The sequence below is a fragment of the Calidris pugnax genome, unplaced genomic scaffold (assembly GCF_001431845.1).
Source record: "Calidris pugnax isolate Ruff unplaced genomic scaffold, ASM143184v1 scaffold30, whole genome shotgun sequence".
Classification (NCBI taxonomy): domain Eukaryota; kingdom Metazoa; phylum Chordata; class Aves; order Charadriiformes; family Scolopacidae; genus Calidris; species Calidris pugnax.
The window spans coordinates 730,987-757,305 of record NW_015090776.1 but is presented as its reverse complement, the minus strand read 5'-3'; the positions used below and the strand labels follow the sequence as shown (position 1 = coordinate 757,305).

The 26,319-nt window shown below is 41.3% G+C and overlaps 1 protein-coding gene across 1 annotated transcript in view; it reads right to left on the bottom strand.

Annotated features, from left to right (window-relative positions):
* SMG7 (SMG7 nonsense mediated mRNA decay factor) overlaps positions 1 to 19,526 on the bottom strand; it is a 56,694-nt gene extending 37,168 nt beyond the window's left edge. The window contains exons 1-5 of the mRNA XM_014948763.1: positions 19,387 to 19,526; positions 5,051 to 5,082; positions 3,519 to 3,636; positions 2,595 to 2,727; positions 133 to 304 (exon numbers count right to left, since the gene is read on the bottom strand). Of these exons, the coding sequence (XP_014804249.1) occupies positions 133 to 304; positions 2,595 to 2,727; positions 3,519 to 3,636; positions 5,051 to 5,082; positions 19,387 to 19,415 (484 nt within the window). The 5' untranslated portion in view covers positions 19,416 to 19,526. The remainder of the gene's footprint in view (positions 1 to 132; positions 305 to 2,594; positions 2,728 to 3,518; positions 3,637 to 5,050; positions 5,083 to 19,386) is intronic.
* Positions 19,527 to 26,319: the final 6,793 nt, after the last annotated feature.

The window sequence follows — 26,319 nt, the reverse complement described above, 5'->3', positions numbered from 1 at the left end:
ACATACAATTAGCTACTAATTTGGAGCACTCTTGGCCTGGTAGTTGCCCAGGGTATGTACAGATCCCTCTTGGGGAAGGCTGACCGCTGGTAGGACTCACATGTCCCACCTCTTTTTCCCTCAGGAACTCACCAATATCTCCAAGGTGGACAAGGCAGTGCTGGCAGATGTAAGAGCAGGAGCTGGACTGCGGCTTCACTATGGCGCTGGTGTGCGTCTGTTTATTGCTAATGATTCCCAGCTGGGAAGACTTTACACGACATGGCAAGTCTACATTAAAAACTGTGCACAATTCCTGTAATAACTAGAAAAAACAGGTCTAGTTTAGTAGCAGATAGAAATAATCATCAGGAAAGCAGTGAAACAACAGACAAAAAGCAACAGAGCATGACTCAAGAGGCACGGATTAGCTAAAGATATTTGAAGTGAAATAAGCCTAGGTTACTGGAAGTGAGACTTTAAATTATATTCTCTATACTGAAGTCACTGAGCTCCATGCTGCATTATTCTGCCCAAAATCATCATCTGTAAAAAACAGCTGTGCATCCCAAACCAGTAAGCAACTCCATTCCCATGATACTTAAATTACCAAATATGCATCAGTGGATATTGATTATCAGAGGTCTAAAAATCTTGTTGGCTTTTTTTTCCTCTCTTAAGAGAAACAGTCTTTTTATACCTAGATGAAGACACTGTTCTCTGAAAACAAGAGAAAGGAATGCCACTCCTTTGAAGGAGCAGCTTGTTCCCATATAAGAAACAGCACTACCCTGACTTAAACCTTAGGGAGAAGCCTGGAAAAAACCAAGTTTGTAGGCAACACAAGGCAACAGTGGCTAACAGTTCAGTGGCTGAGTTGTCAGTAAGTAGTTTGCTAAGTTAACAGTGAGACTCTTTCAAAGAACAAGGCAGCAGCTGCTTGATCAGATATCTCAGAAGCTGATGCAAGGAAAACCTGAACTTTGCCATTCTGATCAGTGCTTTTGAAGTTTTTCCTAAAATACTCTGGGAATTAACAGTCACCACATAGCGATGAAAACTGTTTATTCTACTGTGTTGCAGGGTTAAAAATGCAAGTAAGGAGTGACAGACTTTCTCCCAGCTGGGAACATACTCAGTCTCCAAATAAAACAGACCTGCAGCAGGGTTCCACTTCCAGATAAAAGCATATAGAAAGCCCAGGGCTGACAAAGATATACATTTTGTCAACAGCTAAACACACAATGTGATGCTTCTGCTTGCTGCAGAAAAATGTGTGTGTTACACCTCCCTCCCCTTTTGCTCTGTCTTTTATACAATAGGTAAAAATCCCTAAACAAGAGGAATCTGATGAAAGCTGGACAAAAAGTGAGAAACTTGACATCTTCCAACATGCAGAATTAGGAGAATTCATGCTCTCTTTCCAGAGCATGCAATCTTTAGATTGAAAATGGGACAATTAACACCACACCAAACAGAGAAAGACATGCCAGTCTGTCATGTCATACACAAGAGCAGCAAAATTCCCTGACACACCACAGGGAAGAACAAGGCTTTTGCAAGACAAGCCGTATAGGTTGTAGAAAACCCATGGCAACCATAGCCTGTCAAACTGTCTGCTTCCCTGCAGAAAAAAAAAAGTGCAAGGGAAAACAATAAAATTACAGATTCTGGAAAAAAAAAGATTAGGGCTGCCTTGCAGATATTCAGAATCAAACTAGGAAGTGATAGAGTAAGAATGCCCTACTGTGTGTGTTGTAACCTGAAGCTGGTGCAAACTAGCTGGCAGAAAGTTTTGTCAGACCACTACTTGAGATTGTGTGCTTCACCACACACCAAACCGAGGTAAAAAAGGAAATAAAGGCAAGTTAACTTAATTAAAAGGCCATTATCATACAGCAGCTCTTACTATTCATAATCCACAAGCTGAAATCTAACACTGGAAAGAGCATATGGGGAAAAAAATGGCAGTGAGGAACAAAATTATGAACAGGAATTGCCCCCCTTTTGCATTTAACTAAAATTTCACAAAAGATGCTTAACAGAAAAGCTCCTGTAACTGAAGTTAGCAATTCTAAATAACTGTTGACAAAAATACTGAATTAAGACTGAAGCTGTACTTGAAAGCCTGGGAGCCTTGATTAAAAAAACAGCAAGACTTTATATATTATAAATACTACATAATACTCTTGTAGACAACCACCCTACTTAAAATCACAACTACCAGATTCACAGAAGTTTCAGATCAACTCAAGGCTGAGCACAATCAAGAGAAAGCACATCACCAGCTTTGTAGACATGCTCTACTGGGAGCACTGGTACACTGCTTGATCCACAACAACAATAGGGAACACTACACTAAGGGAAAAGAATATATTTTACCCACCTAAAACCCATACAATCCTCCTACCTTTCAGTAAAGAGATTAATACTAGTTCTTCGTGCTGCTGTGATATCAGAGCTCATGTCTCATGAGCAGCTGCTGGAGCAGCACAGGAGATCTGACAGCCAAAGCTTTGTAAAGGACCCGCACGCAAGCAGCAAAAGGCTCAAGCGTGCTTGCTTCCAGACTATGCAAATAACACCACAGCCAACATATTTTTTTTGCAACTCACCTGTGTGTAGAAGCCACTAGCTGCCTCTAAGAACAGAGAAAGGTTCGCCTGAACTTCGCTCCGATTTGGATTTGCTCTGTTTTTCGCCTGACCCTGTAGCGTTGTGATCTGATTTTTAAAGGCATGATTCCAACTGAAAACAAAATAAGTGGGTTTTTTTTTTTCAATGCAGATAGCACAAGCAACAGGAAACAACTATTTAATTACATAACATCAGACATGAAAATGAAGTCTATACAAATTCAGGCAACATTCAGATTACAAATAATGCTAAATACAAAAGAATTACCTTCCACCACCTCTCCTAACTACAGAAACCAATCCCGATACTGTATAGCCAACGTGATAACAGCATAAATATTTGCTTGGAATTGTTTTGTTTTAGGCAGCATAGTGCTCTTTTCTGCAAGCAGGACATGGGGTATAGAAATTTCAGTTAAAAATCATTCAGCATCTGGAGGCATGGACAGAAGAACTCATCCAGCCTACTCACGTTGCTTCTCTCAGAGTGCCAGAAGAACCACATGCTTAAAGTGAGGGCCTCTTGCAGCTACTCAACTCTGGTTAGACCTCACTCAAAGCTCCAGCTGATTACATCAGGCAAACTTCCTCCTTTCTGGAAACTCTATAAACTTCAGACCTTCCATGACAGCACAGAAGACTCTCTCCCTTCTATCTGGCTCACCAAAATTCACTCCTGCATGACATGGCTGCTGCTAATTGCCAGAGGGAAAATACTAACCTATTGAGCGTTCTTCATCGACTCTGCAGTGCACTCTCATGTTTCACCCACAGCACAGCTTTCATTTTAAAGAAAATGCAACAACAATTTCATATGATACAACTGCTTCTCTGGAAGTCTCAGGGTTTCCTACTCGTCAGCCCAGATTACGTATATACATACAAATTTATTGAGGTACTTACAGATCCTGCTCCACTTTTTTATCTAAAGCATATTCCAAATCGGTCACTAGCATTTTCTGATATAAGTCCTGTAGAGCCTGTCTGGATGTCCAGACTTCTGCTGGACCCAGCTTCGAATCTGAGCAACAAAAAGAAAAAAACAAAGACACAACAGTTTTTGTAACATTCAAACTTATGGATTTACTCCAACTGATTTTTGACTCACCTACCAAAGGAAAGAATATAGCCTGGTGTAAGATATCCAATGCCAAACACCTGTTTTTATCACAGATTCATCAGAACACTGAAATACAAGAACTACAGGGACCCTGGGGATTAACTGATCACTGATTAACTGATCAGTCTCCTACAATACCAGAACTAGACATGAGCCAATCAGCAGCTGGCAAGTTAAAAAAAACAAACAGCCATGAGGAGGTGATTCTCCATAAGTCATTAAGCTGCAGAACTTCTTGCCAGTGGATCAATTTAGAAAAGAATTACAGAGTAGCCTGAAAAAGTTAGCAGAAAAGAAATCCATCAGGGGATGCTAAATAGGACAGTCCTCAGAGCCACCACTGTTGGTATTTAGGGGAACATTCTGGGCAAGTATTACTGCATGCTTGCCACTTTCTAACTCTTTGGTAGCCATCTGCTTTCCATCACTCAGGGTGAACGCAAACACTGCTCCCTGCTTCCTCAAGTTATAGAGTCTGATATCCCATGCCTTGTAAAATCACCTGAGCTGTGGCTGTGGGAGCACAAGGGATGGGCCTTACCCCAGGGAAACCATCCTGCTGATGGTGTAGCCGTCCCCTGCTGGGTCAGAAGGATCCAGGCAGTTCTAATGATCCTGCAGGGACTACACCAACCTGCTACGTGTACTACACCAAGGTGGTAAGCAAGGCTGAGCACAGGTCCATTATGCAAGCTGCTTGCACTGCATGGCTGATGCATAAATATAAACCATTTACATTAATACATAGCTTGTAGCATTTTATAGCATCTACAGACTGCAATTTCAGAACACGTGTAGCATTCAGACTAACATTTCCATCATCCAGGTTTCTCAAAACCATCCAGATCCTTGCTAATCCCAAATACAGCAGTTCCTGTAGCATTCTGGACACGAGTCTTTCTTATTTCCAAAAGGAGAACGCAATGGGAGAGGACTAGGGGCAGGACCTCCATCTCCAAATGCTTTAAAACACCCAAAGTCAACTTTGCAGTTCCTGTAGCATTCTGGACACGAGTCTCTTTCTTATTTCCAAAAGGAGAACACAATGGGAGAAGACTAGAGGCATGACCTCTATCTCCAAATGCTTTAAAACACCCAAAATCAACTTGAAAAATGCATGTATTTTTAGATACAGGAGAGAGGGGCATAGTTGCTAAAATGCTATTTATTTATATAGAGAGGACAAACCTTTAAAATAATGTCACACATTTTCCAGAGAATTTTTAGGAACAAGAAGCATAAAGAACACAAAAGGAAAACAAAACCAGGAATAAAGTATTAGCAGCTAGATCAACTGTATAATAAAGGCAATTACCTGTCATGTCAGCCTTCAGGACTTCTGCCTGCCTGTAAGAAAGCAATAAAACAATAAATTAGAAAACAGACTGAACAAAATAATTGAATTATGCCAAAGAACATTCATGCAACAGTGAGAAAGTGAGGCCAGCTCTGTGGAGGCTACCTACAACCTACACTGCTATAGTTTACCCCACGCACTACAGATTTGAGCTACTGTTTAACAGTATGATTTCTTCTAATTCATACCATAATAAGCCAACTGCTTACCTTCCCTGTTTAGCTTAAGTCTTTTTCAGAAGAAACACAGACTAAAAAATGCTTACCCTATATTTTAAGCTTTACCTGGCAGCAGTGTCCTGCAAACATTAGCAATACCTGCTTACCTGTAACTAGGAATTTGATATTAACTTTAAATCATTCACACGTGTTGTCACATGTGAAATGCAGTAGCCAACACAATCAGAGCAAAGCAAGATCCCATCGGTGCCTGGCAGCACATTGCTACAGCCCTCCTGCCCCTCCACGAGGCACTAGTTTCCCTTCAGGAGAGGCAATAAAAAGACAACAGCTTCTGGAATTACCTCTCTTCCTTGAACTACCTCCCTGAAGTGATGGTTTGATCACATTTTCAAGAAAAAAACTACATACACAGAACACGCAGAAAGAATGGCAACTACAGGCGACCACTCCTTCGCTGAACATCCTCTGCAAATCCCCACTGCTGGTGGAAGCTGGCAAATTGTTTCTCAGATTAAGGAACACGGGGACATGGTCCTCAGGTGGAAGCTGGCAAATTGTTTCTCAGATTGAGGAACACCGGGACACAGTCCTCAATAAATAAATAAATATTTATGAATAGTCATCAATGGCTGGATGGAACCGAGATCCTATGGTTAAGCACTGTGTCAGCAGTACATAACACTCCAAGGGGCAGTGCTGCTGGCCTGTGACTGACACGGAATTAACACAGGGCAAGCAGAGGCAGAAGGGACACAAGACTGCCTGGTTTGACTGGGTTCTGGTGGAACATGTCCCTTTGCTTTTGCTACACTCAAATGTTTACATATATTTGCAAAGAGTGTTAAGCTTTCCATAGCAGACATGGAATTCTCCTCGCATATAAAATACTCACTTGCCTCCCTCAGCAAAAAAACTGGATGGAAGTCACACTGCGACTAACATGAAAGGCAGATGCCAGCTTGAGAAAGAATGGAGGGCCAGGAGAAAGCACCACCTAATTCCCAAAGAGGCTTCAGAAACAAGCAGATATTCTCTCTTGCCAATGTGAAGTTGTGGTGACCACAAAAATAGTTTTTGTGTTGTTCTGGGTTCTCCCTGCTGGCCACAAATTACACGGAAGGTTTTAAGATCCGCATCAGGATTAAGAAGATATCATAATAGTGCTAATGCTTCACTAGGAAGATGTGTATTTTTAAGTCCCTTCACAAAAATTTCTATTTATTAAATGCAAGTATTATCTACAGTAACTCACCATAGTCACCACAGCGTACCATCCAAGAAGCAACGAGATGCTCCAAGGGCTTTAACTAAGTTAAGAATATCATAACTGCTGCCAGAAATACATCTGTACATTTCTCACCTGCTTCACAAATTTAATCTAGTTAAGATAACCGCTTTTAGTTTATTTCTTTCAAGAAGGCGTTAAAACATTTTTTCAACTCCTAACAACAGGGAACACTGTAAGAGATATCCTATTGTTTCTGACAGACGAACAAGGCAAACTTTAGACGTTGTGTCATGAGAAAGCTGAAAGCCCAAGAAACATTGCCGCCTCGTCCACATGGAGGTAACAAAAGGCGCTTCAGCGATGCCCTCCCCATCCCTGCAGCTAGCAGGATGGGAAGGAGAAGATCTTTTCCCCAACACAGCCGTCCCTGCAGCTAGCAGGATGGGAAGGAGCAGATCTTTTCCCCCACACAGCTGAGAAGAGCTGACGAAGGACAGCAATCTCCGCTGCGTGCTGTGCCTCGGGAGCCTCTGCGATGCTGACCTACAAGTCTAGTCAAGCACAAAGCTGAGCCAATTCTGCGATGCTATGACTTGGCAGCTAGAAATGCCGCTGCTAGAAGGAAAAAGCTGACTTGCTCAGGTGCTGAAGTCTCTTTTTTGAGCAGCCAGCTCCTACTTTAAACACCTGCCAGTTGTGCAAACTTGTTCTTGAAGCCGAGCGCCTGATCTGTGTTGCCAAAGCTGTGAATCCTACTGAGAGGCTCAGCCCGAGCGGGACACGTGGTACCGCTCCGGCAAACACAAGCCCAAAATTCTCCTCCAGGCAAAAAGGCTCTGCCCTTTAAAAGCCAAGAACTGCTCCTCTGAAAATTACTTGTGCAGAACTGACTTCCTCTAGGTTAACTATTAATCCTCAAAGGGGGAAAATACAAATAGCACCACTGTAAGGGCTTTCTTTTCATAGTTTTGACTAGCTCTTGCCTGGAGAACTTAGATGAAGAGAGCCTTGACCCTTACATCAGTACAACTGCTGACAAATGCAGAGCCCTAACAATAATGCTGGACCTGAATTTTTATCAAAATTTTTTTTTTTTCTTATTAGAACACCTGCTTTGGAAGACAATATTCATGGGTTTACAGAATGAGACCCTTCAGCACCAGCCTCTTCACTAGCCATAAAGCAAACTGCCTTTTTTATTTTATAACCTTGCAACAAGCTACACTAAAGGGATTATCACTATAATTTTTAATAAAATGTATAGAATTTATTTCAATAGCTCCTAGAGGCCAAAGGAATTAGTAAAGTAGGTCTAACATTAGTGTGCTCACTATCTCATTTCCACCCAAACCCAACTTTTATTTAAAACAGTTGCATCCACTGTGGCTAAGCCAGGATAAGAGAGGGCAGCCTGGGTACCAAACTTGTTCTGTATCAGTGGCAAAACAGTAGCATCTCGAGAGAAAAAGATGCATTGCCTGTTCCTTTAACAGACTTTACTGAAGAGCAAGACTCCTAGTGGGCACAAATCAGAGTTCACTGATAACAGTGAGAGTTTCTGAGAGCACAAATGGCTCCTTATATTGTCAAGCATCTTTTACAGCATCCACAGATTTTCTTGCACCATCTCATGTTGAATTTGCATTTGAACGACTCATTCTGTTGCAAATACCCGACGCCTGCCAGCAGACTTGGTACAACTTGCTTACACATTTTATCATTTCAATAATATTCCCAAGTATTTCCTTGCCCAGTTGGACTCAGCAGTTCAGTCTTCAAGTCAAGTTTCCCCAAGTTCGTTGGTCCAAAGCCAAATAAGCACAAACCATAGTTAAAAAAAAAATAAAATTATTTTAAGTATTTCAAGCATCTCCATCAGATTATATATCATCTTGGTATATCATAATAGCTATTCTTTATAATTTCCTAATCAAGTTCAACCTTCAGTTGAATCTTCAAGTTCAATCAAACTTGAAACTCAAATACAAAAGCCTCCACCATCTCCATCAGATTATATATCATCTTGGTAGATCATAATAGCTATTCTTTATCATTTCCTAATCAAAGTTCAACCAAACTTGAAACTCAAATACAAAAACCTCCATTCAATTCAGTAAAATTGTTTGATAGCTAAAGGAATTTTCATTTTATTAAAGTACTCGAAAAGCTTCGAAACTTTAAAGCACAGTAGTCAGAATTTTCTTTTGAAGTTCTGAAGGCATAACCTATATAAAATTTACATTTCCCCAAATGGCAAAGAAAACATTTCTTCTCTTAAGAACCTGGTAGTATAGAAAGTCCTGTTTTGCTGTAGCTCAGGGGAACTCAGAGGCTACATTCAGCCTGGAATGAGCCACTGGAGTTAGCAAAGGAAGACAAGACACACACATTCTGTTTTTCCATTTTCCCATTTTCAAGTGTTTACCATTCTTGATGAATTAAGTTTTCCCTAAGCATAAAAAGAAAACAAGTTGTTCCCCTTTAGCTGGTAAACAGTACAGAAAGGAAACCCCACAAATATAGGGATGTCTCTCCCATACACACTTTCAAGTATGTAAACCATCGCATTGAGAGGCTGAAAGGTATATTGAAAGATCATGTAGTCCCACTTAACACTTTCACAAGGACAAGTTTGCTTAATTTGGTCTTAAAATCCTACAAGAAAAGATCCTAAAACCTGCCTGGATAACTACTCTGTTGTTCAGTGATAGTCCTAAAGTTTTTTCTGAAATGCCAACCTAAAATCCCTCTGCTGCAAATCAAGTCTTCCCCACAGCACGCCCCACTGGCCTGTGGAGCTACTGATCACTGCCTTTGTACCACAGCCACTTGGAAAACCAAAGACTGACATGCACACTCTGAACCATTACTTCTCTCTTGAAGGCTAAAATATTGACCTTCATAAATTAAGTTTTCTAATCCTCTTATTGCCACCTGACTTCAAACTCCATTTCCGTATCACTAAAGTGCATCTATTTTACTGTTGCCCCAAAACAGCTCATCTCTGTTTCAATATATGTTCTTCAGTTTTGTTATAACTCAAAGCACACACAAATTTTCAGTTCTGCATACATCATGCTGCATCTGTAAGAGGGATATATAAGTTCTACAGAAGGATAGTTTTGCTAAAAGCTTTATTATCAAGCACAGAAAAGCAAATAAAATTAAGCCCAGGTTTTCAAAGCAGCAAACCAGCTAGCACCTGCTATTTCTGACAGTCCAACAGGTCAAAGTTAAGCTTCTCTTACACCACACTCCTCTCATTTACACAGCGAAGATGAGCCAGGCATGATCTGCTATGGCATGACAATCCTACAAAAAAACATGGAAAACCCCCTACCTCAAAAAAAAAAACCAAAAACAAACAAGGACTGAACACAACATTCTCCTTTCCCCCATGTCTAAAGGGGAACTCCACCCGGTTTTCCCCTGGCAGCCCTGAAGCACCAGCAGCTGTATCAGTTCCCTTATTAAATCTCAGTAACACAAACTCCCCAATAAGGAATTGCGGATTTACAGTACTAAAATGGGTAACAAGCCCAGGCAGCTGGGCTTATAAAAGCAAACAGAATCCAATCACTTGTTCTCTGAATACAAACTAAAAGCCATATTAAATGGTCAGGGTAGTTTCACTCCAAGCAGGAATTTCTGTTCCTGCACTTCTCTTCCCTGGAGGTATGTGCAGAAATAATACCACAATGAAAAGTGCCCGCAGCCGAGCAAGCCTTAGCTGGAGGTGAACGATCCGAAGGCTCATTAAGGGCACTGCCAGCAAGCTTTCCTTCTCCTGAAAGGGAGTAAGAAGATACAGAGCATATATAGAATAAACGTAGAAAATATTTCATTTTGGGTAGGGAAGGCAAATTTTCTATGCTAACATACTAAAAAGAAAGTCAAATACGCTTAAAACAAATTATTAGTCTATTTTAACCATTCCAATACGTGGCAAGGCTCACACCCAGAAAGAACTATTTTAGATTTTCTTCAAAATAATAGTAAACTTCAACAAAAAATTATAATGGCTCAGTACCTCAGTGGGCTTTTTCTTTGTTTGCTTGTATTTAAGTATGCCCATGTCGATTCAGGGCAGGAGAAAGCAGTAGAAAACACTAACAGCACAGGTACCCAATATTCTACAGCAGATTTAGGGGAAGGTTGGGCTGCTCAGAAGCCCCTAAACACTGCACCCCAGGCAGCATTCACCTCAGCACTGAGCAAAAACTGCTGTCTGATAGAAGTGGTTGGCAGTATCATGGGAAATAACCATTCTTCCTTCCACACCTAAGAGTAATGACTAACACTTGCTAAAATATAGAGCATTATTAGCAGCTTTAGAGACTCACCGGGCACTAATCCTTTACAGCTGGTACATTTTGCTAAAGGTTGGATTTTGAAACACGTAGAAATAATTCTGACTTCCCTGAACTGTTCTGTAGACAGCAACTGAACCTCTAACTATGACCTGTCACAGGAAGATATATTTATAGCAATCTTAGAATTGTGCAAAAACCTACATTTTTATCCCTGAATAACAGTAGCAGGGAACTTGTGGATAAACTTCATCTTTGATATTTCCTTCACCTGTTAATTCAACATCACCTGAATATAACAGGCTTCAGACAGCAGCTCCAGTTAACAACCTGACACATCTTTTACTGAAAAGATAATAGCATGGAGTCATGATCTTGTAGTGGTATAGGGAGTCTGATACAGATTTTACTTATTGGTGTACAGACTTTGCCTACACACTTGTGCATCAGCTATGTACTGTTTAACAACTTTTTAAAAGCAGCTTTTTCTTTATTGAACAAGTTCTAAATGTTCCAAACTTGCCAGTATTGCCACCTAATTTAACTGACTGTAGTATTCATGAAGTGCAGGAATCACTTGCTTTGGGAGCTGGCAGGTTCCAGTGATGTCAGCTCTTGCTGACATAACAAGAGATCTTCAGACTGTGACTCATCAAGTGAAATGCTCCATGTGCCTTTTACACTTGAAGGACAGTCTTCATAGACAATGGTAATGAAAAACACCTTCAACAGTACCACCTTATTGTCAATATTATATACTGACTAGTTTAAAGCTTATTGTTCCTGTTACAGGCAGCTGAAGTCAGGGTACAGCTAATTTCTTTGACCAGTGGCTTTATCAGACTATAGCTATAGATCAAAGCCATGCAAACAATTAATTGAGCATCAGTGTAACTGTGCAAGTGAAAAACACACCTCTGCAAGAAGATGCTTGGTATCACCAATCACCACCTGAATCCAAACACTCTCCACAGGGAATCCTGCTCTATTGCCTTCTTGTTCTCACATCATCTGAGAGGGATGGTGAGAAATGGGGACACAGAATAGGATTTTTTAAAATCCCATCTTCCCCCTTTCTTCTAATCCAGGCTTTATTAGAAGCAAGTCATAATAATCATCATCAAAAAGCAACTACCAAAAGCAACTCTCTCCAAGTTTGATCAGAACTGACAATCCTCCTCCCTGGGTAAAAACTACCCTCGTAGTCAGCTTCATTCCAACTCATTTTTTTTCCCCTCCAGTTTCATGGAAGTCAGTTCCTTTGTCTCAAGACTTGAAAGAGATGTGCCCAACAGGTAAAAGCTACACTTTGGGAAGTTAATACATGCTTACTCTCCAATTCAATCTACACAGAGGGAAATACAAGTCTCCTACCCTGATAAGGTTTCTAGTGTTCAACTGTCTCCGTCAAAATCTGCACTTTCCCTCTCATTACAGCCTAGAGCTCACGTCAAGCACAGGAGCGACTCTGAGCCTTGGCAGAAGAGCAGTGTTGCAAAAGTGAGTTAAATGCCTCAGAAATGGGATTTGGTCTGTAGGCAGTTGTTCAGGCTCAGCAGTATGACTCTGTCTATTCCACAGAGCTCTAAAATTGAAGTCAGGAGAGTTACCTGCAAACTAAATACCCAACAAACTGTACTTCTCAATTCAAACAGAAATATCTTGGAATAAAGGTAGAGTATTAAGAGTAGCTCAGGAAAACTCAGCTGCATTTTCCATAGTTGCTAGTTTGTAATGGTATTTTTATGATACTGACTATGCTGTTCTTTAATTTCCCATCTTGACACACTACTTAACCAGAATTTTACTAGCACCAAAAGGGAGAAAACTAACCTAACTTCTAGATGGATGCTGCCCATGACAAATAAGCACAAGAACTCCAGTCACCTTTACTTTGTTTACCTTCAAGGAACTGACAGAGTAGCTCTCCAGGCAACCCTGACAGTGTTCTCATTATAGAAAAATTAAGAGCAAATTACAAAAGAATTAAAAAACAATTTAGTAACTATAAAAAAGGCTCACTTGGGAAAGAACAAATGGATACTTAATATGTGTGGCACTTCAAGACATGGATATCCTTTCACATTCTAAGAAATACCTTTAAAGACCATGGAACAGATCCTCCTGGAAGCTACGCTAAGGCACCCACAGATCCTCCTGGAAGCTATGCTAAGGCACCCGAAAAATAAGGAGGTGATTGGTGACAACCAATATAGCTTCACTAAAGGCAAATTGTGCCTGCCAAATTTGGTGGCCTTCTACAAGGAGGTTACAGCATTGCTGGATAATGGAAAAGCAGTTGACATCATCTACCTGGACTTCTGCAAGCCATTTGACACTGTCCCCCAGACATCCTTGTCTCTAAATTGGAGAGACGTGGATTTGATGGATGGACCACACAGTGGATGAGGAATTGGCTGGATGGTTGCACTTAAAGAGTTGTGGTCCCTGCAGCTGAACTAACTTATTTTCTGTGGCAATTCTCACAATGTTCTGAGACTGAGCAAGGAAAACCAAACAAATTACCTTCTGAACAAGAAAAAACAAAACCCACAAAAAATTATGCCCTCATAATATTACTATCTTTTGCTCTTTCAAATCCACCCTGATTAAGGCACACACAATATCAGGTTTCAGTTGTGATAAATAAATATATAACAGCACCAGTACTCATTTGTTATATTAAGGTTCCTGTATATATATATATACAGTTCCTGTAAAATCTTCACTTGTGTTAAGGGATGGAAACTGCAGACAATAGCTGTTAAAATAAATGAACATTATTTAACCTCTTATAACAACTTTTGCATTATGAAAACCATGTTCAGAACTATGGAAACTACAGAAATCTGAGCATCGAGATCAGCTTCACAGGGGTATTATCAAAGCAGTTGCAGAAAGTGATGCTATTTAAGTCAGCTTTGCAGAAGCCAGATCAGCTACGGTCAGGTAGCAGATGCCAAGCCTCCCTGGACATTGTATGAGATCTCCCAGGCCAAATGTACAGTATTCAATTCAAAGGCTGGTAATTACATCCTCAGTTTAGTGCTACACTCTTGCAACATGGGAAGAAATCTACTCTCTTGTCTGCCTGTGGATCTGGAGAGCACTGCACCTGCAGGTAGAAGCCAGTTACAAAGGTAACATATGTTTTCCCCTAAAAGTCCACCCCCCTTTGCATGGAAAAGGCAGTATTTGCAACCCTCTACATCCTTACATTTAGCTCCAGCAATTTCCTGCTGCCTCTACCCTCCAAGGCAGTATTTGCAACCCTCTACATCCTTACTTTTAGCTCCAGCGATTTCCTGCTGCCTCTACACTCCCCTAATAGCTCTGGATATAAAGCAGATATCTTGCTGATTTTTGGTGTTTTCCTCTCAATCCCTGACTCTGAAATTACCTCTTGCCCAGTTGGCAAATGCTAATCCTTATGCTCAGTAACGCTGAGAACGACTCAAATTGACACAGGAGGTAATCACCATTAAAGAGGAGTCAGATATTGGGAATTCAGGATACTCTCATCCTTGCTAAGCAGCAGACAGAGAAAAAGCAAAAACATTAGATGTCACCATCAGGCAGTAAAAATAAAGTACGGTTATCCCCTCATCCTGTGCTTGTAATAAGTTAACTAAAATAGATATGATGGAGTTCAGCATTTTGAACGCATGCTCTTCAAGCACTAATACTGAGATCTATGCTCAGATAGTCAAAACCTTCAAAAAAGTAAGGCCTCAAGCAAAATTATCGATATTTAAATTATTCATTGTGGTCACTCAACAATTGTATGAAGCTGTTTTTTGCCCAACCACATTCCTTTTATAAACTCACAATTATGTAAAGATCACACAAAACGCCCCTCTACGCACAAATGTGACATACCCAGAAGTTGTAAAATAGCTTTTCATAATGAAGATATTTTTCACTGTGAAAGGGCACTGCGTAGTTTAGACAAGCTGTGACAAACGACACTTAGATTACATCCTGTGTGATCCTAATTGCAAGCCACATCTTGGAAATTATTTTCAATTCTCCATCTTGAAACTAAGTGCAAGCCGCGCTGAAAGCACAGCGATGGCGTGAAAGCTGAACACCTGTCAGGGAGAATTATATCATCCATTTCTGATAATTAAATGGGTACTCAGTGCATCATTGCCAATAGTTTACAGGGGCCTCATTAGCTGCTCCCCATTCTCTACCAGAAACATACAGGCCATGCTGTTCTAAAACATGCTTACTTTTCAACTCGAGAATATCTGAAGAATTATTTTCCCCCCAAAAGCATGGAAACAATAAGAAGAAGAGGCGGGATCCTCTACCACCACAGATTTGATGCAGCTCTATCAAATACAGTAATTTATTTTTTAAAAAAAGCACAATCATTAAATTCTCACCTCAAAGCACCCTACCAGCACTATTTACTACATATTTCAGCAAAAGCATAAACACGACACAAGGTACCAAGGATACCCATCTGAGCTGCATGGAGCTATGGGAAGGAAAGTTTGTTACTGAACCTCAAATTTGACTTCTGGTTTATCAACACACAACTCTCCTTTAGTCCCCTGCTCTTGGTTCTCCTCAGTTCAGGAGTGGCTCATCCTGATGGGATGTCCATTACAATACTGAAGAGTCCATCAGAAAAACCACATGTGCTCCTGGAACATGTAGAGTTACTCTTTGGTCTGCGTTCAGCTGAAGGAGAAACCTATGAGCAATGCAACCAGCTCAGAGCCAGCAAATTTTATTAGCTCAGGAGCGAAGCAGCGTGGACAGGCTACTATGAAAAATAACCCTACCTAGGAAGGGTGAAGCTTGAAGCTTTTGAGCCCCAAATTTTATTAGCTCAGGAGCGAAGCAGCGTGGACAGGCTACTATGAAAAATAACCCTACCTAGGAAGGGTGAAACTTGAAGCTTTTGAGCCCTGTTGAACACAAACAAGTCCTGAGGAAAAATGGTCCTGAGTGGTGCAGCTCACTTGGCTGAATCTAGCTGACCTCTGCAGTTTGGCTCGTAGCAGGTCAAAGCTGCCTCCAAAGCTGCCTCCAAAGCTGCCATTGCCTTGTGGAGCGCTCTCAGATACTGCCAGTTAACCAGTAACCTTTCCCTTTTTAAAAACTCATTAATTTGGCTAGGAGCAAGCATCTGAGCAAATTTGTAACTTCCAAGGCTAATCCCTCTTTTGGGGATTAACCATTTTTTATAAAAATAGTTTTATTTAAAATGTAAATGAAATACCTTAGTTGGAGAACTAAAAAGGTCTCTATCTTAAAGAAGTTCACACGATGTTCAGTCAACCACAAATCAGTATCTGCTTTAGGAATCACGTATGGAAAAGTTCTTGGGTTTAGCAGATCTTTATTGAATGTAAACTCCATAAAAGCTTTGCATTGTGAATGCAGTGTTCCAGGCTGCAGTCTCCCTTCCCATAGTCAGACCAGACTTGTTCATTACATTCATTTTACCTTCCACAACGGCTCCACAGCAATGGACTAACACATCCCGCCTGAAGATCAACTCTGAAGGCTGGAAAGGACCTCAAAAGGTTACATACCCTATTCCCTCAGCCTGATGTTACTCCTGACAAGCATTTGTGTTGCTTGCTTTTGAAGTCCTCCAGAGGCAGACACCTCCAAAGCGGGCTCAGCCACTATATCTTACCCCAGATTAACCATTTCTGTATGGCTCTACCTCTTGCATTAAAGGATCGTGGTGTGCCTTGGGTTTACCCACTCCGGCTCCTTCCTCTCACCAAATCTCTCAGCAAACACCACCAGCTTTGCTCAACCTGCTGCTACCTTCGTAAGGTGGTGAAGGGACAGGGACTGTTCTGAGTCTATGAGACTGAGAAGACATTTTCTGCAGCACTGCTGCAAATGAAGCAAGAAGGGATGATGCTGGGAAAAGACGCAGCGCGTGACTACGCAATTAGTGGTTATTCACTCAACACTTGCGCATTACTCAGGTTGCACCAGCCAATTCAGCCCTGGCATTTCACTTTGCAGCCACAATAGCTTGGATCTCATCGTCAAATGATTTGTATCCTATACCAGCAGGTCCAAACCATTTTAAAACAGAGTAATTTTGGCACTGTATTTCAGCATTTGACAATAAAACGCAGAAACTATGCAAATCATGCTGCTCTAACCCCAAAATCTGAAGTCCATATGTTCAACAGCATTTTCAACCGTACAAATAAAATTTCCAGCAGCTTAGTCCTTAGAGGCCCAAAGATCTTCATGTCTTTCTGATCTGTCATTCCTAAAGACAAGACACTCTTGGCCTGCATCACTTGACACTCCAGCATAACAGCTTCTGATTTTGTAGTCCTCAAAGAATTATTTCAGGAATTAATAGAATCAGTTATTAATATAATCAGTTATAAATGTGTTTTTATAACCACCTTTAATGCAAAGTATAAAGAATTTTCCCTGATTTTGAAAGAGTATCTCAAAATTCTGACTACATAACATAATGCTACAGGTAGACACATCTCTTTTTTTAGTGTTCATTTCTGCCCACCTGTCTATGATTGAAGCTACCAAAATAGTCTGTAGTTGTAGAAGCAGCATCAGGAAGCCTTTGATATCTTCACTTGAAAGATACTGGAAATATATTTCCAGATAGGTTCAAGCTTTTATTTAACTCTTTGATATCAAAACCAGGAAAAGATGAGTACTTCAGCTGAAGCTGGACTGCACACCTGGCAAGCCACGATCCACTACAGCTGTCTTTGCCCCAACCTCTGTAACTCCTATAGTTTCCCTCAAAACAAAATAGATCTCTAAAATGAAATAGTATGGGTATGTTCAAATGGGGTGGAAAAACTGCCAGAAGTTCATGCCTTAGCATAATCTATGCAACATGCTCCTACATTAAGGCATTATTAAGGCCTAAACTTAATTCAAATAAATGTTGACATATTGGCATACTAGGCAGTTTATAGCTTCTTTTCTAGTGCAAGTTTTTACATATATGTTCAACTTTGTGCATATTGATGGCATTACGATACACTGTAACACCTTCTAGACTTTTATTGCAAGTTTCCTCTCCACCTTTTAAGCATTTAATTTATAATCATTAACCCATACAGTAAAGAAGCCTTCCTTGAATCTCATATTTTTCTTCATATTGAAATAACACTCCCTCTATTTTACTTGCACCTGCTAGATGTTAAAGCTGCTACAGTTTTCGTGGGGTTTTTTTATATACTCTTGGAGGTTTTAGGTTTTCCTTTAATATTAAAAAATGTAACTTAAATCCTTTGGACACTATTCTTACTGCCATTCACACAAAACAGACTCACTAGTAGATTGGCTTTTTCTAGGGAATAGCTGGGTAGATCAAGCCTCCAATATCAGAGGTTTTGTCACAGCATTGCCTTTGGCAAGTATTTACACTACTCGAAGATGGACAATTAGCATCTATTCAACAGGCAAAAGTCTTGTCCCATCCTTCCTTCTCCCCTACTTCACAGGTGCAGATGACTAGCATGCCTGGTTTTAGTTATTATTAGGCTATACTGGAAAGACTACCCTAGAGACCCCTCTTAATGGTCAAGGGTACCTCAGATTAAGGGTATGAATGCTCCAAGGCACTGCCAAAACCAGTACTGACTGCAGAAGGAACTGAAGCTGGAGTCTGTCAGAGCTTCCTTGCTGGCTATAGAAAACACTGGTTTAAAAAAAGATTATCACACAGTGGCAGCTGTTTGATACATAGCAATATCCACACGCTTTCTTCAAATCACGGTGAGACCAAGACAGGACACAGCAGAGGAAACACCAAGAGACTTTCATTGCAACAGAAAACACAGTGGCAGAATTTATAGGATTATCATAAAACAAAAGGGGAAAAATGGTCTTCCCAAGGGTTTTATCAAAAATTGATTTCTTTCTATTTCTGACAACACCTGTAGGGAAGTCAAACTGTGATCAGTAACACCCCCAGACCACTGGGGAGTCCAGGGGTGGCTAGAACAAGCTGGCTCCACACAAACTACCCTTTGCTGTAGCCTGATGAAACAGGACCAACCACCAATGCCTCATTACATCAAGGAACCAAGAAACACCAAAGTAAGTCTCGAATAAAGACACTTGATGCCCAAAAGGTCTGTTTTACTGCATCCAAACAAAAAGTCTAATCTCCGCCTAAGGTTCTTTAAAGTAATTAAAGAAATTTTCCCCAAGTTCATTTGGCAGAATCAATCTTAAAGATTTCACTAGAAAAACATTCAGAATTAATTTCTCACTTCCTGACAGCTAGAGAACAGCTCTCTGAGATAATTCAGCCATATGACAAGGGTGGCCCGCAGACTCAAAACAGACAATGCTTCAGAGCACAAGGGGGTGGAAATAAAAATAAAAATCAGCTTACGTATACCAATATTAGATGAAGCAAAGCTGAGTTCAATAGAGCTGAGCACTAGAGGATACTTGCAACACCACAGACAATGAAATTAAAATGAGAAATAGACTGCTGATGTGTTAGAGACATCATAAGTACTTTCAGAAAAATGACATTTCTTTTCCCTAAAGATGGAAGAGAAAATTAACTCTAGCAGGACTCCTAAGTACCTCAAGGGTATCTCTGATTTGAGTCCCATCAGTGAAATTCAGTCTGTCGCCCACGGCTGTGTAACAATCCCAAGAGACTCCTCAGCCTTCTGGTTCCTTATGATAATCCCTTGAGTGCAGAAGCCAGTGTGAATAATCCGAGAAAAGTTCTACTGGAATACAGAAAGAAGAGAAAGCAGGCCTCATGTTACTCAAAAAGTTCTTATTCCACCCCAACTCACAGCATTACATTGATCTGAACCGGTAGCTGCTGATTTAATTCGGAGGAATTGAAATACACAGTAACACACTGCTTCTGTCATTTTGCCCTCATTTGGTTGTCTAGGAAGTCCCCAGGCTTATGATCAGAAGTTCTTAAATTCAAATGGAAAGAAAAGCAGCGGCCAAACAGGTCTAGAAACGTGGCCTAAAGGCAGGACTCTGAGCACAGCTGTGCAAGTGGAAGCAGGTGATGAAACCAGTACAACTGTAAAGCTACATTCAACAAGATACTGCACGTAACAACACGAGTGCTCAGGAGGCACATACAGAAAAAAACACCCGCCCTCCCTCCTTCCTAAATGAAATAGTGAGAAACTACAGCTCACGAGTCCGCTCCATCACTCCTCATGTCACTCCACGACAAACATTAAGTTAGCCCTCTGTTCTTTTCACTGCAGCAAGATGGAGAAAGAGAGTTAAGATGCCATACCCCTCCCTGAGCACAGGAAAAAACTTATGCTTTACCAAACACCACTGAAATCGATGACCTCCCTAGTAATACATTAAAAAGATTAAAAAGTGCAGGACCAATTCTGCTAATGATTTTGAGGAAACAAATCCGCGGTTTTGTTCCCCTCCTACTTGACAGCAGCGTTGCAGTTTTCAAGTGAGATGAGGACAAGCCTCAAGTTCACAGTAACAAAAGCAATAACTGATGTCCTCCCACGTACACTCCTTATACATTATAGCTTCGTTATTTAATGGCTCTTCTACAATTCCTTACGCTGAGGAGTCTGCTCCTACTAGCAAATCTCAGCTGCTGTTGTGAAGATCCAACGGCAGCAATGAAGGACACTTAAAACTCTACAACCATCTGCAGCTCCTCACCCAACAAAATCAGACACTACACTACAGCAAACTATCCTCTCCTCCCTCCCCAGCCACTCAATCTGCAGTTACTTCTCTTCCCTGATGATTTTTGCTGGCTGAGCAGGGCAGGGAAGATGCCAAGGCACCTATCTATCAAGTCACTGTCTTCTCCCATCAGCCCAAGCGACCCTGAGCAGTGACTGCAGCCAGCCTTTTCTTCTCAAGTGGGAAGCACCACGACATCCAAAACCATGTGCAATAGCCAGTGTGGCACAATGAAAACCATGGGCAGCTTCACATTCTATAGAGATCAATTTAAGTAAAGCTTTTAAGTTGCTTGAGGTAAAAGTCAGTGATACAATTCAGTGCCCAGATCAGCTTATTTGGAGGCAAGAACATCTGGAGCAAGCTAGGCTTACTTGTTATGAAACTGCTATATGGAAGATGCACTCTTAGGACAGAAGAAACACATGTTACAAGTAGCTTGAATATCTTGGTATTCTTTACGTTGAGCCCTTAAATAAAATAGCTAAGTATTCACCAAGCAAATGTATCTTTCTACCATGCACTCAAATGGAAAAACTCAGTAAAAAACCTCTAAAACTCTATATTCAGCCTTCTCAAAATGCTTTGGTGCCGATTAAGCGCAGCATCAAAACTTCAGATAAGCATCTCCTGGTTACACTGCCACAACAGACCCTTCTCCTTTTCAATAAAGATCAAATTATGTAGGAATATGCAGGTTAGAAAAAGAACTAATGGCTACAAGAATCGTGCCCGCCATCAAAAATAAATACATCCAGCTGTAACTTTACTTACACTAACCTGCACTTCTAGGTCACTGGAACACTGTTTTGCAAGTAACCTCAAAGCACAGCACAAAGAAAGCGCAGTAACAGCATCCACAACAAGCTGTATTCTGCAGAAAAAAAAAAAAAAAAAGGGGAGACTCCCAGCCCAGACTGAAAACAGGAGTACTAATCATGACAGTGATACCAGCGAGGGCATTCAGGGTTCTTATATTCTAGGAAACAGGGCATTATTTACTAGTATTATGGGTTAGTGAGCACTTTAATGATAATGAGCGCTATCACTACAAGAAGCAGTCCCACCCTGCCCTTACTATTAGTGCCTCATTCCTGTTCCACACAACCTCACCCCTTTTGTCTGCACATGTCTGGTAACGTCATGAATGGGATCAGGAAACCAACTCAGGCTAAATTCCCTAGGTAAAAAAACCAAAACAAAAGCAGCTTTAACCTAGCATAGCTCCCCGCCCAGTTCACTGAAGACCTGGCCATAAACTCACACCATCAAATCAGTGCTGAGGAGGAAAGGGCAAAAGAAGTGTCTGTTGGGAGCAGTTCAAGTTTAAAACACACCCTTTGTCTATATGGTCAAGCTTTTGCCAAGTACTAAACAAGAAGGGTCAAGTTCTGAGATCTCAGCCCTCTTCCCTCCAGCACACATAGTCACCTTCCTGCCAGTCCCCTCAGCAAAAAAAACATTCCTACCACCTGCTAAACTGTACATGCTTTCAAATCCTCACTACTAACAATATGCTTCTATCCACTCTTTTAAAATACTCTACCAACTGCACTCAAACTCCATACAGAGGAGCACACTCAAACTCCAGGGACAGAAAAGTGCATGTGCCATGGCTGACATGAAGCTCCACGTGCTGATTTACATCAGCTGAGCTTCCCTCAACAGGGACACTTTATTTGAGTTGGTCTTCAAACCAGCTAACTTTGGTAAAGTCAATGGCAACAAACAACTTTGAAACTTATATCCCTCTGTAGAAGACTGTTAAAATCTGTCAAGGACATTTAACAAAGGGGAGCACCAAGTGATAAGCAGCATATTCACACAAGTCTTGTCCCCTTTGGAATCCAGGATTGGGGAAAAAAGCATCAGAGCTATGATAGCACACTCAGCTGGTTTGTGACTTTAGCAAAAGTCATCCCTGGGTGGCAGGAAGATGCTCAATAATCCAAATCTCCACAACAGTATGAAGGAAGCAAGTAATAGCTGCTGTCTACCACTGCCTGGCTGACCCAGATAGATACCATGCTGGAAAGGCTGGGGTTGGCGAGAACCTGCCCAGAGACCAGAGGGGTACCGTGCATGTCTTGGGGCTCTCAGCAAGATGAATTTCCTTCAGCAGAAAGCTCAGAGGGGAACTTCTTAACACTTTTTAAACTGTCATTCTTTTTACTTCTTAGGTCACCACAAAAAGCTGTTGATCAGTAGTAAGTAGTAATTGTCATCAATCTTATTTGCCTTTTTAAACCATTACCCTCACCCCTGAAGAGGGATAAGAAGCGTTGCTCATACTAAACATTGCCAGCAATTTTAGTTATCAAATGCTAGAAACACCTTGCATGGAGGAAAAAATAGAAAAAAGGAGGAGGAAATGCTTTCCCCTTTATGTTCCCCCAAAGAAAACACTGTGCTAAGAGGTGCCTCCTGAAAGGCCAACACAGTATTTGATCTCTCCACTACTCCTCCCCTGTTTAAAATTCACAAGTGAACAATATATGAAAGTACCATTAATCATTTCAGAACATAAAAAAAAAGCTGGAGGGAATACTTTCCAAGACTGACTGGTCTTGTTCAGATATCAAGACAAATCAAGAAAGATGTGGATCAACTGGAGCGAGGTCAGCAGAAGCCCCCAGGCAGGTTGGGGCTGGAAGAAGAGTGGAGCTTGGTCAGCCTGGGGCAGGGATGGCTTCAGGGCACCCACAGCAGCAGCTGCACACCCGTGGGGAGGTCCTGAAAGGCCAACACAGTATTTGATCTCTCCACTACTCCTCCCCTGTTTAAAATTCACAAGTGAACAATATATGAAAGTACCATTAATCATTTCAGAACATAAAAAAAAAGCTGGAGGGAATACTTTCCAAGACTGACTGGTCTTGTTCAGATATCAAGACAAATCAAGAAAGATGTGGATCAACTGGAGCGAGGTCAGCAGAAGCCCCCAGGCAGGTTGGGGCTGGAAGAAGAGTGGAGAGAGCTTGGTCAGCCTGGGGCAGGGACAGCTTCAGGGCACCCACAGCAGCTGCACACCCGTGGGGAGAGGATTGAGAAAATGAAGCCAGGCTCTCCGCAGTGCCATGTGGTGGGAGGATGAGAGACAATGGGCCTGAGTTAAAACATGAGAAGTTCAGACTCTATGTAATAAAGAAAATCTTTTCCACCACAAGGACAGTGAAGGAGTAGCACAGGTTGCCCCAAAAGGCTGAGCCGTCTCCATCCTTAGAGGCTTTCAAGACCTGAGTGGATCACACCTTGGGCAACGTGGTCTGACCCCAGAGCTGCCCCTTCTTTGAGCAGGGGGTTGGACAGGGACCTCCTGAGGTCAGCTCCAGCTCAAGTTGCCTTGTGATCCTATGAGCTCCAGGCAGCACGCCGCAGGCACGCATTACAAGATTCTGTTGAGATTACAGCTCCAGCTCAAGTTGCCTTGTGATCCTAAGAGCTCCAGGCAGCACACCGCAGGCACGCATTACAAGATTCTCTATTAAGACTGAAGTTACATTTACTAACTTTTTCCTCCATATAGCCCCAAGATAATTAAATAACTTTGCCTGTTCTGTTGAGATTCATTCTGGGTTTCAAGCAGTGTTCTGGTTTGTGCTTTTCCAGCACTGACCAACTCTACATCATCCCAATTGGGAACTGGTACCAGAACACACTCACACACACACAGACTGCAGCACTTAATTACCTCCACTCTACCCTCCTCCATTAACAGTGAAGAAACACTGCAAGAGGTGCGTCAGAGGCTGGCAGACAGCAAAGGAGCAACCATGAAGAGACACGGCAGATGCAGAAGTTAATGGAGCTACTGATGAGTCTTTGAAAAGAGAGCCACAATTTAAATTATTAAAGCAGTCAAACCTTTAATGAAGTTAGTTATAGCCTCATCATAAGACTACAGGAAACTACCTACCGGTTTGTCAGCACTAGAATTTCTAAGTGGTGTTCGAGCCTGTAATTCAAGTGCTTTTTATTCTTTGTTTACAGAATGCCAAAAGCCACAATTTACCAGGGTAATGCCACATTTAACTAGTAACTAGAGCTCACATCTTTGTGAAATGCAATTGAGACAGTCATATCCCAGTCAAACTACTAAACTTTTGAATCCAAGTTAACTACGTTTAAACATTAACATATAAAACTAGCAATGAAGATAGTTTCCTTAAAGTGAACAAACGTGGATTAAAGCTTGATACTGTCTTATAAAAAGGATGCACTCAGAAGTTTTCTGTGGAATTATGTTAGAAATCTTATCGGTACTGATATTTTGCTTACAAGTGACTTCTGTACCTAGGAGGATACATGAAATGTCTACTGTAAGATGACTGTCCCACGAGATTTATTTGATTTACAGGGAGTACTTGCAGATTCCTGAAGCAGCATACAAATGGTAAGGGTCCAATTTTTTAACCAGGTAAGACAAACACATTCACCTGAACAGAGGTGTGAACCATGCCTCTTTGAAAGAACCTTCTGAAAGGTCTACTCACCTGACCAGATGTAATGCAAGTCTTTAAGAAGTGACTCAAACAATGACCTGAGAGAATTATCTAAGACACTAGATGAGGCAGAATACACTCCAGTACTCTTGAAAGATGACCTTGAAAAGGATAGTAAGACTAGGAAAGCAAAAATCTGAACACTTCCTTACAACCTATGAAGATGACTTAAAAACGGACTCTCCTGCAACTTTTAAAAAGGAGAAGAAAGAAGTCTGACCTTCTTTGCTCATTCAGGAAGACTTCTGTAGGAGTCTCGGGTATTTCTCAGTTCTCGCACTTTGATTGAAGGGGCACAATCTTTTAAGGACAACATTTTAAAACAGTTGATTCATATACATTTATACAGAAAGTGAGAGACTGGTAGTGGAGGAGTTAAGGCAGTCCAGCCAAAAGTCCTTTCTTCCCTGCTCATTTTTAAAGCGCCTCAATTCTTGCAGAGTCATTATTTCACTAGTTATTCAACCATTACATGGTCACCTTAGAAATTCAGCTCTCTTCTGCCTAAACTTCAAATACAGAGAGAAGGATTTCTCACAAAAACTTTTCTGTCCCTCCTTAGTTTTAAGACAATGAAGACTAGCAGAGACTAACTGCTCCACATCTTCATTTGGCACAATGTTTTGTTAACCTGCCCTTTCAGATCATTACACTTTTGTCTATTTATTCCTTCATCATTACACTCAGATTGAGCTTGTAATGTTACAGGAAGAAAGAGGATGCCCTCCTCCTTAAGGACTAACAGGACTGGCTCTGAGAGTTCGAGGCTCTATTCCCAATTCTCTTTATGAGCTTGGGCTGCAGTAATCCGCAGCTCTATTTCTGCCCTATGCAAATCAAAGAATTTAAATATACGCTCTGTGGATGTAAAAAGCATTTCTCAGCTTCTAAGGAACCCTGAGCTTACCTTCTACACAGATAAACAAACCCAAATGTTTTTAGAGGGAGAAGGCGAAGATTGCCAACTACAAAGTGCTTGAAAAGTTTGGGAGGGGGATTGTCCTGGTGTGGGGTGGGTTTTTTTGGAGGAGATAAGGTTGTTGGTATGAGACAGGAGTCCTTACTTGTACTACACATTAGTAGCCAGATGCTTCAGTCACGTTGTATTATACAAACAAAGCAGTCAGGAAAAAGCCATAAAGGCCCAGGATGAGTGTTGGAGGAACAAAGCTAGGAGAAATAGGTGATCACTCCCCACATGCTTGCAGGCAAGGAGAATCTCCAGCTTGGTGCCGCAGAACACTCAGAGTCCAGTGGTGCAGGAAGGTGACTGGGGCAGGACAAGCACAACTTCAGCAGTACTGCCTTGTAACAA